The following is a 17,933-nucleotide window of genomic DNA, read 5'->3' as shown; positions in this document are numbered from 1 at the left end:
ATACTTTAAAGGAGCATGAGAACGGAATTGTTTAGGGTTTTTATTTGTAGTTCCCCTGGGCCAATCTCAGTTATGATTTTCAGGATCCAACCCCGCCCGCATCCCCCCGCTAAGGCGCTGAAGATCCTCCTCTTTTCGATTAGTTTTCCCTGGGAAAAGGTAGGACTCTACACATGCCTAAAATATCTGGGGACTGATGATGGGCATGTAAGAACCAAAAAAAGACAATTTAGAGAAGAAAGCAAAGTGAAAAACAAATGCTTCAGGGTCAAAACTGAAGAAAACCAAGCCACTTCGGTTAGAAAATGTGTGCAAACCAAGTCCATTGATTCATTTTACCTCTTCCACACCAGGCACTGCTTGCTGAGTGTTAGGGTAACCAGGGAACGGAGGTTGCCCCGGTAACGTAGGAAGCGCGGAGGGCTTCAACGCTCAGGGCTCTAGACAGCCCTTCCGGCCCCGCGTGGTGGGAGGGGTGGAGGCCAGACTCTCGCGAGAGCTGTATGTGTTCTACTCTACGTCTTCGCGGTTGGCCTTAGGGCTGCGGCGGCCAGTCAGGGGCAAGGCGTCCGGAGCGTTTCAGATGGCTACTCAGCAAGGGACGCCCTCCTCCGCCCTGCGGGTCCTGGAAGAAGCGTTGGGCATGGGCTTGTCGGCTGCCGGGGACACCGCGGAGGCGGTGGCTGCTGAGGGTGCCTACTACCTGGAGCGTATCCTTCGCGTGTAGGCGGGGCACCCAGACTCTGGCCGCGGTAACGGGTGTTGGGAGCGAGGGCGCCCTTTGAAGCCTGGGGTCCGCCAGCTGGTAGAGGCGCCTGTTGGATCTCACGGTGATCTTTCCGACAACGCGACCCCGGAAACCTGCCCACTGTAATTTTTCGCCTTGTTGTAGTTGTAGGCTGATGTGTTCCTGTTGGAAAAAGTTCGTAGTCACCACTCAGTAAACTTTGCAATTTTGTTTAAAGTAGCCCCACAAATTAATCCAACCCTCCTTTCACTCAGTGGTTTTCTTAAGCACAGAATGCCATGAAAATAAATTCCATAGGGGAACATCCGGAGGTTAAGGAAAAAACCGCTCCCTTTAGGATTTAACATCAGGATATCCATTCAGATCCTGTAGATGGCCCAGTTGTCCAGTGCTTCTGTGATTTGTTTTGGTAGCAGCGACCCACTGGATAGTTTCATTGTGGGCTACTTAATGATGATAACTTTTTACCCCTTTTAGCAACTGAATGGTATCCTGGTGAGCTGACAAGTCTCAGCTATGCTATGAAGAAATCAGATAAGACAGAGATGAGCAGTTATCAATGGAAATAACTAGAAAAATTGAATAGCCACATGTGGATGTGTAGGCTCACTATTTATTGGGTAAAACTTTTGAGCTCCCCTTCTCTAAATTAATGGTACGAGAGAGGGGGAGGGTTCGTGAGAAAGATAACTATTCTTCTGGCAGATAAGAGAGAGATGGGTAATCTGTTTTATTCTTAAAGGTATCAAGGAAACTGCAAAATCTGTTTTTTTGTTGTTCAAATATAATCCACCTATATTTAATTAAAGATTTCAGAGATCCAGCAATGATTCATCTTGTAGGTTTTTAAACTGATTAACCTGTCCTGACTCAGGCTCAGTACACATCCCTGCTACAAAGAGCTTTGAAGAACTTGATTGAAAAGCTCAAAGAAAATATATGTAGTTTATTCAATGTGGACATGATATTTATAGGAGTGTGTTTGAATAATCTGAAAGCAATTTGAGAGAAAGAAGTGGGTGCTCTAGTGTTTTAAGTGAGGTTTCGTATTCTGTTTTCCTGACCCTTAACAAGTTGTCATTTCCAGTAATATTCCTTTTTAAATTCAGAAACAATTCAGTGCCTCTTCATAGCTGATTTATGTCTAAAACATGAAGTTATTCAATAGCCATGTTAGTGATAACCAGGCATCTTATATCTACCTGCATTAAAATGATTTCTGTCACAGTATTTTGAGTTAACATGAGACAAATAGAGTGAAGTAAGTTTTTGCAAACATCTTTATGAAATAAGTCATGAGACTCCAATATAGTAGAACTTTCACTAATGAAAATCTGGTTTACTGAATTTGCATGGAGGTCACTGAGTTGCAACTGCCAACATATTAGACTTTTCCAAGTAATCACATTTACAAATACAAGAAACTATAACTTTTTCAGGTCAGTAACTCAGTCATGTCCAACTCTTGGCAACCCTATGAACCACAGGATGCCAGGCCTCCCTATCTGTCACCAACTGCTGCTGCTGCTGCTGCTAAGTCACTTCAGTCGTGTCCGACTCTGTGCGACCCCATAGAGGGCAGCCCACTAGGCTCCCCCGTACCTGGGATTCTCCATGCAAGAACACTGGAGTGGGTTGCCATTTCCTTCTCCAATGGATGAAAGTGAAAAGTGAAAGTGAACTTGCTCAAGTCGTGTCCGACTGTTCGTGACTGCATGGACTGCAGCCTACCAGGCAGGCTCCTCCACTCATGGGATTTTCCAGGCAAGAGTACTGGAGTCTACCCAAACTGGAGTCTACCCAAACCCATGGTCACTGAGTGTGATACCATCCAACCATCTAATCCTCTGTCGTCCCCTTCTCCTCCTGCCCTCAATCTTTCCCAGAATCAGTGTCTTTTCAAATGAGTCAGCTCTTCGCAACAGGTGGCCAAAGTATTGGAGTTTCAGCTTGAACATGAGTCCTTCCAATGAACACCCAGGATTGATCTCCTTTACGATGGACTGGTTAGATCTTCTTGCAGTCCAAGGGACTCTCAAGAGTCTTGTCCAACACCATAGTCAAAAGCATCAATTCTTCAGCACTCAGTTTTCTTTATAGTCCAACTCTCACATCCATGCATGATGACTGGAAAAACCATAGCCTTGACTAGATGGACCTTTGTTGACAAAGTAATGTCTCTGCTTTTTAATATGCTGTCAAGGTTAGTCATAACTTTCCTTCCAAGGAGTAAGCATCTTTTAATTTCATGGCTGCAGTCACCATCTGCAGTGATTTTGGAACACAAAAAAATAAAGTCAGCCACTGTTTCCTCATCTATTTCTCAAGTGATGGGACCAGATACCATGATATTAGTTTTCTGAATGTTGAGCTTTAAGCCAACTTTTTCACTCTCCTCTTTCACTTTCATCAAGAGGCTCTTTAGTTCTTCTTCACTTTCTGCCATAAGGGTGGTGTCATCTGCATATCTGAGGTTATTGATATTTCTCCCAGCAATCTTGATTCCAGCATGTGCTTCCTGCAGCCCAGCGTTTCTCATGATGTACTCTGCATATAAGTTAAATAAACAGGGTGACAATATACAGCCTTGACATAATCCTTTTCCTATTTGGAACCAGTCTGTTGTTCCATGTCCAGTTCTAACTGTTGCTTCCTGACCTGCATGTAGATTTCTCAAGAGGCAGGTCAGGTGGTCTGGTATGCCCATCTCTTGAAGAATTTCCCACAGTTTATTGTGATCCACACAGTCAAAGGCTTAGGCATAGTCAATAAAGCAAAAGTAGATTTTTTTTTTTGAAACGGTCTTGCTTTTTTGATGATCCAGCAGATGTTGGCAATTTGATCTCTGGTTCTTCTGCCTTTTCTAAATCCAGCTTGAACATCTGGAAGTTCATGCATTGCTGAAGCCTGGCTTGGAGAATTTTGAGTATTACTTTATTAGCGTGTGAGATGAGTGCAATTGTACGGTAGTTCGAGTATTCTTTGGTATTGCCTTTCTTTGGGATTGGAATGAGAACTGACCTTTTCCAGTCCTGTGGCCACTTTCCAAATTTGAGTTTTCCAAATTTGCTGATGTATTAAGTGCAGCATTTTCACAGCATCATCTTTTAGGATTTGAAATAGCTCAACTGGAATTCCATCACCTCTACTAGCTTTGTTCGTAATGATGCTTGTTAAGGCCCACTTGACTTCACATTCCAAGATGTCTGGCTCTAGGTGAGTGTGAATGATCACACCACTGTGATTATCTGAGTCGTGAAGATCTTTTTTGTACAGTTCTGTGTATTCTTGCCATCTCTTCTTAATATCTTCTGCTTCTGTTAGGTCCATACCATTTCTGTCCTTTATTGAGCCCATCTTTGCATGAAATGTTCCCTTGGTATCTCTAATGTTCTTGAAGAGATCTCTAGTCTTCCCCATTTTATTGTTTTCCTCTATTTCTTTGCATTGATCACTGAGGAAGGCTTTCTTATCTCTCCTTGCTATTCTTTGGAACTCTGCATTCAGATGGGTATATCTTTCCTTTTCTCCTTTGCTTTTTGCTTCTCTTCTTTTTACAGCTATTTGTAAGGCCTCCTCAGACAGCCATTTTGCTTTTTTGCATTTCTTTTTCTTGGGGATGGTCTTGATTCCTGTCTCCTGTACAATGTCATGAACCTCTGTCCATAGTTCTTCAGGCACTCTCTCTGATCTAGTCCCTTAAATCTATTTCTCACTTCCACTGTATGGTCATAAGGGATTTGACTTATGTCATACGTGAATGGTGTAGTGGTTTTCCCCACTTTCTTCAATTTAAGTCTGAATTTGGCAATAAGGAGTTCATGATCTGAGCCACAGTCCGCTCCTGGTTTTGTTTTTGCTGACTGTATAAAGCTTCTCCATCTTTGCCTGTAAAGAATATAATCAGTCTGATTTCGGTGTTGACTATCTGGTGATGTCCATGTGTAGAGTCTTCTCTTGCATTGTTGGAAGAGGTTGTTTGCTGTGACCAGTGTGTTCTCTTGGCAGAACTTTATTAGCCTTTGCCCTGCTTCATTCTGTACTCCAAGGCCAAATTTGCCTGTTACTCCTGGTGTTTTTTGACTTCCTACTTTTGCATTTCAGTCCCTTATAATCAAAAGGAAATTTTGGGTGGTGTTAGTTCTAGAAGGTCTTATAGGTCTTCATAGAGCCATTCAACTTCAGCTTTTTCAGCATTACTGGTTGGGGCATAGACTTGGATTACTATGATGTTGAATGGTTTGCCTTGGAAACGAACAGAGATCATTCTTACGTTTTTGAGATTGCATCCAAGTACTGCATTTTGGACTCTCTTGTTGACTATAATGGCTTTTTAGGATTTTTCTTTTTAATTGAAGTAAAACTGATGTACAACATTATATTAGTTTAGGTGTACAACATAGTGATTCATTATTTTTATACTTTATGAAATAGTTGCCACTAGAAGTCTAGTTACTGTTAGTCGCCATACAGAGTTTTGCAGTTTTATTGATTATATTCCCTATGCTGTACATTACTACACCATCACATATTTATATTATAACTGGGAGTTTGTACCTCTTAATTCCTGACATATTTTTCACCAATCTCTGCATCTCCCTGATATCTGGCATCCATTAGATTTTTTCTCTCTTGAGACTACTTCTGTTGTGCTTATTTTTTTATTTTCAATTTTTAGATTCTACATATAATGAAACCATACAGTATTTGTTGTTTATTTACTATGATACCCTGAAGGTCCATACGTGTTGTTTTAAATGGCAAGATTTTAGTTTTCTTATGGCTGAGTAGTATTCCATAGTATTTATGTGTACCACATCTTCTTTATTCATTCATCTGTTGATGGACACTTAGGTTATTTCCATATATTGACTATTGTAAATAATGCTGAAATAAACATAGACTGCATATATCTTTTCAAATTAGTGTTTTGTTTTCTTCAGATAAGTACACAGAAGTGGAATGTCTGGATCATATATTAGTTCTCTTTAAAAAGTTTTAAGGAACCTTTGTATGTTTTCCATAGTAGGTGCACCAATTTGCATTCCCGTGAACAGTGCGTGAGAGTTGCCTTTTCTTCACATCCTCACCAGCACTTGCTATTTCTTGATTTTTGGTAATAGCTATGCTGACAGGTGTGAGGTGATATCCCACTGTGTTTTTCACAGTGATGATTAAAGATTTTGAAACCTTACATATGTATGTTGGCTATCTAAATATAGTCCTTGAAAAAAAAGTCTATAGGCCCTTTGCTCATTTTTAATTGGATTATTGTCTCTTTTGATGTTGAGTTTTATGAGTTCTATACTTATTTTGGATGTTAATTCCTTATCAGATATATGATTTGCTAATATCATCTCCCATTCAGTAGATTGTGCTTTCCCTTTTCATTTTATTGTTTTTTTTTTTGTTATGCAAAAGTTTTCTAATTTGATGTAGTCTCATTTGTTTATTTTTGCTTTTGTTCCTTTTGCCTGAGGAGATGTATCCAAAAAATCACAGAGCATACTACTGCCCATGTTTTCTTCCAGGAGTTTTATGATTAAGGTTTTATATTTAAGTCTTTGATCCATTTGGAGTTTATTTTTGTATATGGTGAAAGAAAATGGTCCAGTTTCATTCTTTTGCCTATGTCTATCTAGTTTTCCCAGAATAATTTAAAAGAGGCTATATTTTCTTCATTGTATAGTTTTGCTTCCTTGATTGAGTGTCCATATAAATATGGGTTTATTTCTGGGCTTTGTATTTTCTTACATTTATATATCTGTTTTGTGACAATTTCTTGCATTTTTGACTATTAAAGCTTTTTAGCATTGTGATAATTCCAACTTTGTTTTTATATATTAAGATTGTTTTGATATTTTGGGTATTTTGTGTTTCCATACAAATTTTAGGTTTATTTTTTACAGTTCTATGAAAAATGTTATTGATGTTCTGATAGGGATTTCATTGACTCTGTATACTGCTTTGAGTAGTATGAATATTTTAGCAATATTTATTCTTCCTATCTATGAGCCAAAGATGGAGAAGCTCTATACAGTCAACAAAAATAAGAGTGGGAGCTGACTATGGCTCAGATCACGAACTCCTTATTGCCAAATTCAGACTTAAATGGAAGAAAGTAAGGAATACCACTAGACCATTCAGGTATGACCTAAATCAAATCCCTTATGACTACACAGTGGAAGTGAGAAATAGATTCAAGGGATTAGATCTGATAGAGTACCTTAAGAACTATGGACGGAGGTTTGTGACATTGTACAAGAGGCAGTGATCAAGACCATTCCCAAGAAAAAGAAATGCGAAAAGGAAAAATAGTTGTTTGAGGAGGCCTTACAAATAGCTGAGAAAAGAAAAGACATGAAAGCAAAGGAGTAAAGGAAAGATATACCCATTTGAATGTAGGATCCCAAGGAAGAGCAAGGAGAGATAAAGACTTCCTAAGTGAACAATGCATGGAAATAGAGGAAAATAATAGAATGGGAAAGACTAGAGATCCCGTCAAGAAGATTAGATATATCAAGGGAACACTTCATGCCAAGATAGGCTCAATCAAGGACAGAAATGGCATGGACCTGACAGAAGCAGAAGATATTAAGAAGAGGTGGCGAGAATGCACAAAAAACTATACTGAAAAGATCTTCATGACCCAGATAACCACGATGGTATGATCACTCGCCTAGAGCCAGATATCCTGTAATGCAAAGTTAAGTGGGCCTCAGGAGGCATCACTACAAAAAAAGCTAGTAGAGGTGATGGAATTCCAGTTGAGCTATTTCAAATCCTAAAAGATGATGCTGTGAAAGTGCTGCATTCAATATGCCAGCAAATTTGGAAAGCTGATCAGTGGCCACAGGACTGGAAAAGGTCAGTTTTCGTTCCAATCCCAAAGAAAGGCAATGCTAAAGAATGTTCAGCTACCACACATTTGCACTCATCTCCCACTCTAGCAAAGTAATGCAAAAAAAAATCTCCAAGTCAGGCTTCAACAGTACATGAACCGTGACCTTCTAGATGTTCAAGCTGGATTTAGAAAATGCAGAGTAACCAGAGATCAAATTGCCAACATCCATTGGATCATCGAAAAAACAAGAGAGTTCCAGAAAAAATACATCTTCTTTACTGAGTAAGCCAAAGCCTTTGACTATGTGGATCACAACAAACTGGAAAATTCTTCAAGAGACGGGAATACCAGACCACCTGACCTGCCTCCTGAGAAATCTTTATGCAGGTCAAGAAGCAAGTTAGAACTGGACATGGAACAACAGACTGGTTTCCAAATTGGGAAAGGAGTACGTCAAGGCTGTATATTGTCACCCTGCTTATTTAACTTATATGCAGAGTACATCATGAGAAATTCTGGACTGGATGAAGCACACCTGGAATCAAGATTGCAGGGAGAAATATCAATAACCTCAGATATGCAGATGACACCACCCTTATGGCAGAAAATGAAGAAGAACTAAAGAGCCTCTTGATGAAAGTGAAAGAGGAGAGTGAAAAAGTTGCCCTAAAACTCAACATTCAGAAAACTAAGATCATGGCATCTGGTCCCATCACTTCATGGCTAATAGATGGGGAAACAGTGAAAACAGTGGCAGACTTTGATTTTGGAGGCTCCAAAATCACTGCAGATGGTGATTGCAACCATGAAATTAAAATCACTTGCTCCTTGGAAGTAAAGTTATGACCAATCTAAGCAGTGTATTAGAAAGCAGAGACATTACTTTGTCAACAATGCTCCATGTAGTCAAGCTGTGGTTTTCCAGTAGTCATGTATGGATGTGAGAGTTGGACTATAAAGAAAGCTGAGCACCAAAGAATTGATGTTTTTGAACTGTGGTGTTGTTCTCCACAACTTGAGAGTCTCTCTTGAGAGACCCTTGGACTGCAAGGAAATCCAACCAGTCCCTCCTAAAGGAATTCTGTCTTGAATATTCATTGCAAAGACCGACACTGAAGCTGAAACTCCAATACTTTGGTCACCTCATGCGAAGAACAGACTCATTTTAAAAGACCCTGATGCTGGGAAAGATTGAAGGCAGAAGAAGAAGAGGATGAGATGTTTGGATGATACCACGGACTCAATGGACATGAGTTTGAGTAACCCCCACGAGTTGGTGATGGCGAGGGAAGCCTGGTGTGCTGCAGTCCATGGGGTTGTGACTGAGCAACTGAACTGAATTTAACTGATCCATGAGTACAGTATATTTTTCCATTCCTTTGTGTTGTCTTCAATTTATCATAGGTTTATGTCAAATTTTTAAAATGCTTTTTCTGCGTCGATTGAGAACATCATGTGCTTTTTATCTTTTATTTTGTTAATGTAATGTATCACATTGATTGATTTGTCCTTATTGAACTATTCTTGCGTTCATGGATAAATCCCAATCGATTATGATATATGCTCCATTTCTGGTTATTTCTGTAATTTCTTCTTATATTCTCCTTCCTTGTGGTTTGATGATTTTCTTTACTGTTATATTTGAATTCTTTCTTTTTACTTTTAGTATATATTATAGGTTTCTCTTTGTACTTGCAAATCTATATATATAGCAGTGTATTTAATAGTTGCTTAAGTTTTTAAGTATTATGAAAGCACAACCTTTTTACCCTCTATGTTTTATGTTTTTTATTTAATATTTTACATCTTTTTGCTTTGTGTATTCCTTAACTACTTATTGTCGGAACTACTTATTATAGTTGTAGCTGGTTTTGTGACTTTTGTCTTTAACTTTCATAGCTTTTTAAATGTCTGATCCACTTCCTTTGCTATTTATTTGCTTTTACTAGTGACATTGTTTTTCTTTTGTATATTTTCTGATATCTTCCTATGACCTACTTTCTACTTAAAGAAGTCCCTTTATCATTTCTTATAAAGCTAGTTTAGTAGTGATGAATTCTTACTTTTTGTTGTCTGGCAAATTCTTTATCTCTCCTCCAGTTCTGAATGATAATATTGCCAGCTAGAGTATTCTTGTTTGTAAGTTTTTTTTTTAAGCACATTAACCGTATCATGCCCCTCTTTTCTGACCTGTAAAGCTTTTGCTGAAAAATTGGCTTTAGCCTAGGGGTTTCCTTGTATGTGACTAGTTGTTTCTTTTTGCTGCCTTTAATATTCTCTCTTTATTTAAAAATTTTTCCATTTTAATTATAGTATGTCTTGGTGTGGCTGTCTTTGGGTTTATCTTGTTTGGAATTCTCTGTGCTTCCTGGATCTAGATATGTTTCCATTCCCGATTTAAGGAAGTTTTTAGTTATTATTCCTTCAAAGAGGTTTTCTGACCTATCCTTTTTGCTTCTTTCCCTCTGCGACCCCTATACTATGAATGTTAGCATGCTTGATATAATTTTAGGGTTTCTTAAATTATCCTCATTTTTTATTCCTTTATTTTTGCTCTTTATACTGAGCGACTTCCACTATTCTGTTTTCCAGATTGCTTATGTATTCTTCTGTATCTTCCAACCAGTTGCTGATTCCATCTAGTGTATTTGTCATTTCAGTTATTTTATTCTTCATCTCTGGTTGGTTCATTCCTATATTTTCTAACTCTTTATTGAGATTATCACTGTGTTCATTTCTTATTTTGTGTTTGGTGAGAATTTTTATGACCATTACTTTGAATTCTTTATCAGGCAAATTATCTCTTTTTCATTAGTTTTTTTCCAGGGGTTTTATCAGGTCCTTTCATTTAGAGCATTTTCTCTGTATCCTCATTTTGTTTTACTTTCTGTGTTTGTTTCTGTGTTTTAAGCAAAACAGTTATTTCCCTCAGTCTTGAAGTCATGGTCTTGTGTAGGAGCATTCTGTTATAGAATGCATGTGCTGGTTGGCTTTGGTGGGCTGGCTGGAACTGAAGTGGGCATGGGCTGGGAAAGACATGCTAACTGTGGGCTGCCTTGGCAGGGGACCTGGAGCTGGAGTGGGCACAGGTAAGGGACATACTACAGTGGATTTGGTAGGCATTATTCAGTCTATTGCCTTTGTGATAGGATTCAGAGTGAGTGAGTTTGTGCATGAGCCCTTTAAGAGTGGAGTTTTGGTTTCTTGTCAGAGTCCTCTAGCTCTTCTGTATGTAAGACCCATTGGTTTTCAAAAGTCATACTTTATGGGGCCTCATATTTGTCATGCAGATCCCTTCTCCTAGAGTTACCAATATGGGACTTGAATTCCTTGCTCTTTAGCAAGGGCTTCCATGGTTGTGATAGTCCCTCCCACTTGTGGACTTCCCTGGTGGCTCAGACAGTAAAGAATCTGCCTGCAATGTGGAAAATCTGGGTTCAGTCCCTTGTTTGGTAAGATCCCTTGGAGGAGGGCACAACTTGCTCCAGTACTCTTGCCTGGAGAATCCCCATGGATAGAGGAGCCTGGTGGGCTATAGTCCATGGGGTGCAAAGAGTTGGAACTGACTGAGCTACTAAACACAGCACAGAACTCCCCCTTGTGTGGGTTGCCAGTCTATGGATGAGGATCTTGGCTTGATCTCACCTTTATCCCTCCTACATGTCTTGATGTTGTTTTTTCTTTATATCCTAATGTAGCAGCGACGTTGTGCTAGTTTTGAGTTGTTCTAAGGGAGAGTTGTTCTATATGTAATTGTAGTCTTGGTGTGTCCATGGGAGGAGGTGAGCTCAAGTTCCTCCTACTCTGCCATTTTGATCCCACCCTTCTTTTAGGATTTTATTATCCTTTTTGTGAATTATCTAGTCACTGCGTTTCCTCCATCTCTCTTTGGTTGCCTATTTTGGGTTTCAACCAGAGGGTAGTCAAAAGGTTACTAAACATTTAACCAGTCATTTTTCCTGGATTCAGTCTTCAGGTCATGAGACTGAATATCTTTCAGTCTTTAGTCATGAGAACCTTTAACTCTTGGTTAAATGAAGTTTGAGGGTAACTGTTGAATGCCAATTATTCCTGTATCCCTGGTAGCTTGGTTGGTAAAGAATATGCTTGCAACAATGCAGGAGACCCAGGTTTGATCCTTGGTTTGGGAAGATCCCCTGGAGAAGAGGATGGCAACCCACTCCTGTGTTCTTGCCTGGAAAACCCCATGGACAGAGGAGCCTGGCAGGCTACAGTTCATGGGGTCGCAAAGAGTTGGACATAACTGAGTAACTAGCACAGGGGAAAAAAAAATGGTGATTATGTTAGTTGCTGAAGTGGGACCTTTTTGGGTTTAAAGTCTTTAATTTTCAGGTAATTTAATTGAGCTATTGCAGTGATAAATAAAAATTATAATATGCACAAATGAATCAGGAATTTGATGTTCTCTACTTTGCACATATACTCAATCACTTCTAATTCACTAATTTGGTCCTGGACTTTCCTTGTTTATGACTAAACAGTTGCTCCTAGGATACTAGACAGTGAACTGTTAATATTGACCAAGGCTTGTGAAAGAGCTTGACTCAAATTCTCCAGGAAATCACCCTTTTCTTTACTCTTCAACATTCAGATATAAAGAACGTGTATAGGCTAATGTGGTCCAAACCAGAAACCTAGCCATGATCCATGGGAGAGTGGCTTTATTAGAAGTCTCACATTCTTTTAACCAGTTTAGAGAATGTGTCCAGGAAACAGTATTATTACTGCTGAAACAACCCTCTTTTGTAACTGTCTAGCTACAATGGCACCACCTGTTTCTCTTTCAAAGCTCTTCATATCATTGCTTTTATGTTTTAAACATAAAATAATGAAACATACATGATGTTTTGTGTGGGTCTGTGTTTGTGTGTTAATCACTCAGTCATGTCTGACTCTTTGACACCCCATGGACTGTAGCCCACCAGACTCCTCTGTCCATGGAATTCTCCAGGCAAGAATACTTGAGTGGGTTGCCATTCCCTTCTCCAGAAGATCTTCCTGACCCAGGAATCGAACCCAAGTCTCTTGCATTACAGGTGGATTCTTTACCCTGTGAGCCATCGGGGAAGCCCCATACACGATATAGTTCTTAACTATTTCCAGAATTTTAAGAGATCTAGTCATGGAATATATGAATTCTCTTATGAACACTTTTTTAAGAAAGATACTGGCAGTTTTGTGAAATATAAGGCTATATTTTAACTATGTGATCTATAAACTGGTTATTGGGTGTCTCTAGTAATTGTAATGAAGGTTGATAGTCATTTATGAATGAATTCTCTATTAAAATTAATGCTATTTAGAAGAGGTTTACAAGTATAGTAGTGACCAGGGATGGTTGTCTTTTAATATGTGACTGCAGACATTTGGGAATGCCTAATTCCAGTTGAGAGATGCAGGCTGGAATGAATTATACTAAGAAAGCTAAGGCTTAATTGATTTTGTTTCTCCTTGTTGAAATAAAGGCCTTATTCAAGGAAGAGTAATGAAATGCATGAACTCCAGGGAAGTAGAACCACCAAAGTACTATTGTTTTTGTTACCTACTGACTTTGTGCTGATTTTCTGCTTCCCTAACTGGCTTTTGATTATTATTTTATCTCTCTAGGCATTTTAATACTAAAAATTTGACTTAGGACATGAGTTTGCTGGCCCCTGGAAAAATTTCCTTTGGCCCCAGCAGCAATTTCTGAGGATTGACTGAGTTTAAGCCTGTCCTTTGAGGCTAATCAACTCTGGATGCAGGCCCAAAGTCAGCTATTTCCAAAAATGCAAATTAAGGATTCCAGATCCTGAAATATGGTGATCACTCTAAACCAATACCCTATCTAAGATACATGTTCAGTTGCTCAGTCTTGTCCGACTCTTTGTGACCCCATGGACTGTAGCCTGCTAGGCTCCTCTGTCCATGGAATTTTTCCAGGCAAGAATATTAGAGTGGGTTGCCATTTCCTACTCCAGGGAATCTTCTTGACCCAGGGATCAAACCCTTGTCTCTTGAGTCTTCTGCATTGGCAGGCAGATTCTTTAGTAGGAAAGACTGAAGGAAGCAAAACTGCAGTGGGAAGTATGAGAACAAATGTGCCAGTTATTTGCCATCTTTGGCCTAGGCTTCTCCGTTCTAGATCCCAGGCTTCTCCGTCCGTGGGATTCTCCAGGCAAGAATAGTGAAGTGGGTTGTCATTTCCTTCTCCAGGGTATCTTCCTGACCCAGGGATTGAACCCAGGTCTCCCACATTAGAGGCAGACGCTTTAACCTCTGAGCCACCAGGGAAGCCTGAAAGTGAACATGACCATAATGTTTTGTATTTATAGTATGTTTCTTTTATTTCAATTTGGTGAAATAAAATGTTGATCACGGAGAATCCACTCTAGAATTTAGATTGCCTCCAAGTACATTGATTCTACGGTGATGGCAAAGGTTACAAAGCAATTTCAGTCTACGGTAACTTTGGGAAATCATGTAAAACATAATTAGCTATATGTTTCACTAAAATTCTTTATAAAGCTGATACTTCTGGCAGTGATCACTACCTACAGATGCAGTAGTGCAGGGCACCAGTATGTGAGGAACTTTGTATGCTGCTCTCATCTAAAAAGTGTTCATTTCCTTCTGGCTGTGGTCCATTTGCAGAACCTTATGTGTGACCCCATTGTACCAACTGTCACATCAAGCTCTGCTCCATTAGGCCAGCTGAAATGCTTCTCTTGCAGTTGTGTCTTCCATTGTACTGTGATGTATTTAGAGCTTCTTGACAGTTTCAGTGTGGGTGTATATTTGCCTGTTTTCTGACAATATCTGCAAGGTCAGGATCTGGTATAGATTCTGTTAGTCCAGAAACTACCAGTTAGTTCACCCATGGTAATGAAGTACCAGGGAATTAATTCCTTGTGTGCATGCTCACAAGTGCTACTATGCTCCTTCCAGAACAAGTGTACATATGGAGAAGGATCCTTAGTCTGAGACCAGGCCATGCCTCTAGAACATAGCACCTGGCCTGGAAGAGGGCAGTGATGAGGACTGTGCGTGCATGCCAGGGAGGAGGGGGTGGCTATAGATAGTACCCTGGGAAAGATCAGACTAGAAAACCAGGACGTTATTAAGTGTCAGGTAAAGCTCAAGCTGGCAGAGTAGCAGGACCAGATCAGAAGGGAATAGAGTAGAAAAAAAATGAATTTTGGAATTGAGAGTTCAGTGATGTTTTTTGAAGGAAAACTAGGCAGGTAATGAATGGGAAGGGAGTTTTGTAAGGATTCAGAGTCAACTTGGTAATAAGAAATTGATTTTAAGCAGTGGAAAAATAACTTTGTATGAAAATTGTGACCAGCTTAATAGTATGGAAATTTCCTGGAGAATAGAGATTAGATTACAGATGAGAAAGTTGCCCAATAAAACTAGAATTGGGAGTAAAAGTTTTATCTTTCAGGTAATTCTTGATGAATTATGCATTTTTATTCTAGCAATATTGCTTCTAAAGCAGTGCTTTCCAATCTTTTTCACATGTTGCTCCATCAGATCTTGCTTCAGTCTGTCTTTCTGGCTGTCCCAAGGACTGAGGGGATCAATATCTATACTGTCCAAAGTGTTCTCTTTATGAGAACTTAAGAGCGTGATTTCTCTCAGGCTTCAGAACCAGAGATTGCTGTACATCTGCTGAGAAATTCATCTATTTTCTTTGGATGGATACTGAATTGGTATCTGATTACATTTCCGTCTGACCCTGACTGCTGGGAAACCTAGTCTCAAACCTGTGGCTTATATATATATCAAAGTACAAGAGACCTTATGGACTGTACTTTATCTTCTGCAGTTTCCCTTTCTCTTCTAATTTCCATATTCATTTATTTTTAACTCCCTGTAGCTGTATGCATGTCTGAAAACTGCCACAGAATTCTTTGGGGATAATTTGTCCATGTGTTGTGAGCCAGCTAGCCAGCTAGACAGATGCATACAAACATACATGCCAGAGTACATTTACTTCTTCAGTAACACTGCAATATCACGTTTCAGTTGAGTTGCTTCTGGGAAGATTTTTCTGTTCACATTCTATTGTGGCTACTAAGGATGATCCTGGTTCCTGTTTGGGGTACTTGTCCTCTTCCTGACCTTTTGTCTCCTGAATCACTTGCCGGTGGTTTATTTAATCTTTGAGTCTATTGCTCTGTATCTCTTTAATACTTCTCTTTCCTCTAGGGTCTTCAGATGGAGCTGTTTAAAGGATTTGATTTATCTCTTCATAGTATGACACTTGAGAGCCTCGAAAACATAGATTATAGAGTTCATTATTGAGAATATTGGTAAAAATTGTACATTGCTGTTGTGTCACTGTAGAAATAGTATGATGTAGTTGAGAATTCATGGTATTTGTATTCAAGAAACTTGTCTTTGTCATTCATGTCTTTGGTCTTGGCCATATTTCTTCTTCCTGACTCAGTTTCCTTTTTTTCCCCCCCAAATTTTTCCTTTGTTTCCTGTGCCATTCACTCTTACAGGGTTTTAAGAGTACATATGGTATGTTCCATGTGACAATACTTTTAAAGCATTTTAAAATGGTATTTTTTCCTCCTACTCTTTTTTAATTGTGAGGAAATACGATATTACAAGCTGGAATCAAGATTGCCGGGAGAAATATCAATAACCTCAAATATGCAGATGACACCACCCTTATATCAGAAAGTGAAGAGGAACTAAAAAGCCTCTTGATGAAAGTGAAAGAAGAGAGTGAAAAAGTTGGCTTAAAGCTCAACATTCAGAAAACTAAGATCATGGCATCTGGTCCCATGACTTGGGAAATAGATAGAGAAACAGTGGAAACAGTGTCAGACTTTATTTTTCTGGGCTCCAAAATCACTGCAGATGGTGACTTCAGTATTGAAATTAAAAGACGCTTACTCCTTGGAAGGAAAGTTATGACCAAACTAGATAGCATATTGAAAAGCAGAGACATTACTTTGCCAACAAAGGTCCATCTAGTCAAGGCTATGGTTTTTCCAGTGGTCATGTATGGCTGTGAGAGTTGGACTGTGAAGAAAGCTGAGCACCGAAGAATTGATGCTTTTGACTGTGATGTTGGAGAAGACTCTTGAGAGTCCCTTGGACTGCAAGGAGATCCAACCAGTCCATCCTAAAGGAGATCAGTCCTGGGTGTTCATTGGAAGGACTGATGCTGAAGCTGAAACTCCAGTACTTTGGCCACCTCATGGGAAGAGTTGACTCATTGGAAAAGACCCTGATGCTGGGAGGGATTGGGGGCAGGAGGAGAAAGGGATGACAGAGGATGAGATGGCTGGATGGCATCACCAACTCAATGGACATGAGTTTCGGTAAACTCTGGGAGTTGGTGATGCACAGGGAGGCTTGGTGTGCTGTGATTCATGGGAACACAGAAAGTCCGACATGACTGAGCGACTGAACTGAACTGAACTGAGTATTATATCTCATCTCTAGAACCTACCAAGGCAATGGCAACCCACTCCAGTACTCTTGCCTGGGAAATCCCATGGATGGAGAAGCCTAGTGGGCTGCAGTCCATGGGGTTGCTAAGAGGCAGACACGACTGAGTGACTTCACTTTCACTTTTCACTTTCATGCATTGGAGAAGGAAATGGCAACCCACTCCAGTGTTCTTGCCTGGAGAATCCCAGGGACGGGGAAGCCTGGTGGGCTACCGTCTGTGGGGTCGACTTAGCAGCAGCAGCAGCATCCCTAGAATATTTTTCTTCAGTAGTAGTTACAGGTATTGTTTAGTATTTCCAAAGCTTTGAGGACAAATTACATTTTTCTCTACATAGCCATGTTAAAGAAGCTTTGCTTTGACATTTCTTCCTCACAATAATCTTGCCAGCATTTGGTTTAAATTATAAAGTCTATCCAGATCATTTTAGAATATTTAATTATTTGTGAACTTTATTATGGAATGAGCAGTGATTAAGGATGTTGTTTAGGTGCTAATTTGTGTGCAACCCTTTTGCAACATGGACTGTAGTCTGTTAGGCTCCTCTGTCCGTGGGATTTCCCAGGCAAGAATACTGGAGTGGGTTGCCATTTCCTTCTCCAGGGGATCTTTCTGACCCAGGGACTGAACCAAGATCTCCTACATTGCAGGCAGATTCTTAGATGCTGAGCCACCCAAGAAGCCCTAGTGATGAAGGGTAGCATTAATTTCTGGAAACAAATGACTGCCTACAAATTCAGCCTCTTTGTTTTCCCCAAACTTAAATCTTTTTGTTTTGTATTGGGGTATAGACGATTAACAATGTTGTAGTAGTTTTGGGTGAACAGTGAAGGGACTCAGCCATATATATACATGTGTCCATTCTC

General features: G+C 39.7%; 1 protein-coding gene across 1 annotated transcript in view; it reads left to right on the top strand.

The window, feature by feature from the left end:
• Positions 1–534: 534 nt before the first annotated feature.
• The window catches only part of SPAG16 (sperm associated antigen 16), a 1,070,067-nt gene continuing 1,052,668 nt past the window's right edge, over positions 535–17,933 (top strand). The window contains exon 1 of the mRNA XM_070387101.1: positions 535–710. Within this exon, the coding sequence (XP_070243202.1) occupies positions 584–710 (127 nt within the window). The 5' untranslated portion in view covers positions 535–583. The remainder of the gene's footprint in view (positions 711–17,933) is intronic.

This window comes from Bos mutus, chromosome 2 (assembly GCF_027580195.1).
Source record: "Bos mutus isolate GX-2022 chromosome 2, NWIPB_WYAK_1.1, whole genome shotgun sequence".
Taxonomy (NCBI): Eukaryota; Metazoa; Chordata; class Mammalia; order Artiodactyla; family Bovidae; genus Bos; species Bos mutus.
The sequence above is the reverse complement of the archived record's forward strand: the minus strand, read 5'-3'. Positions and strand labels throughout refer to the sequence as shown.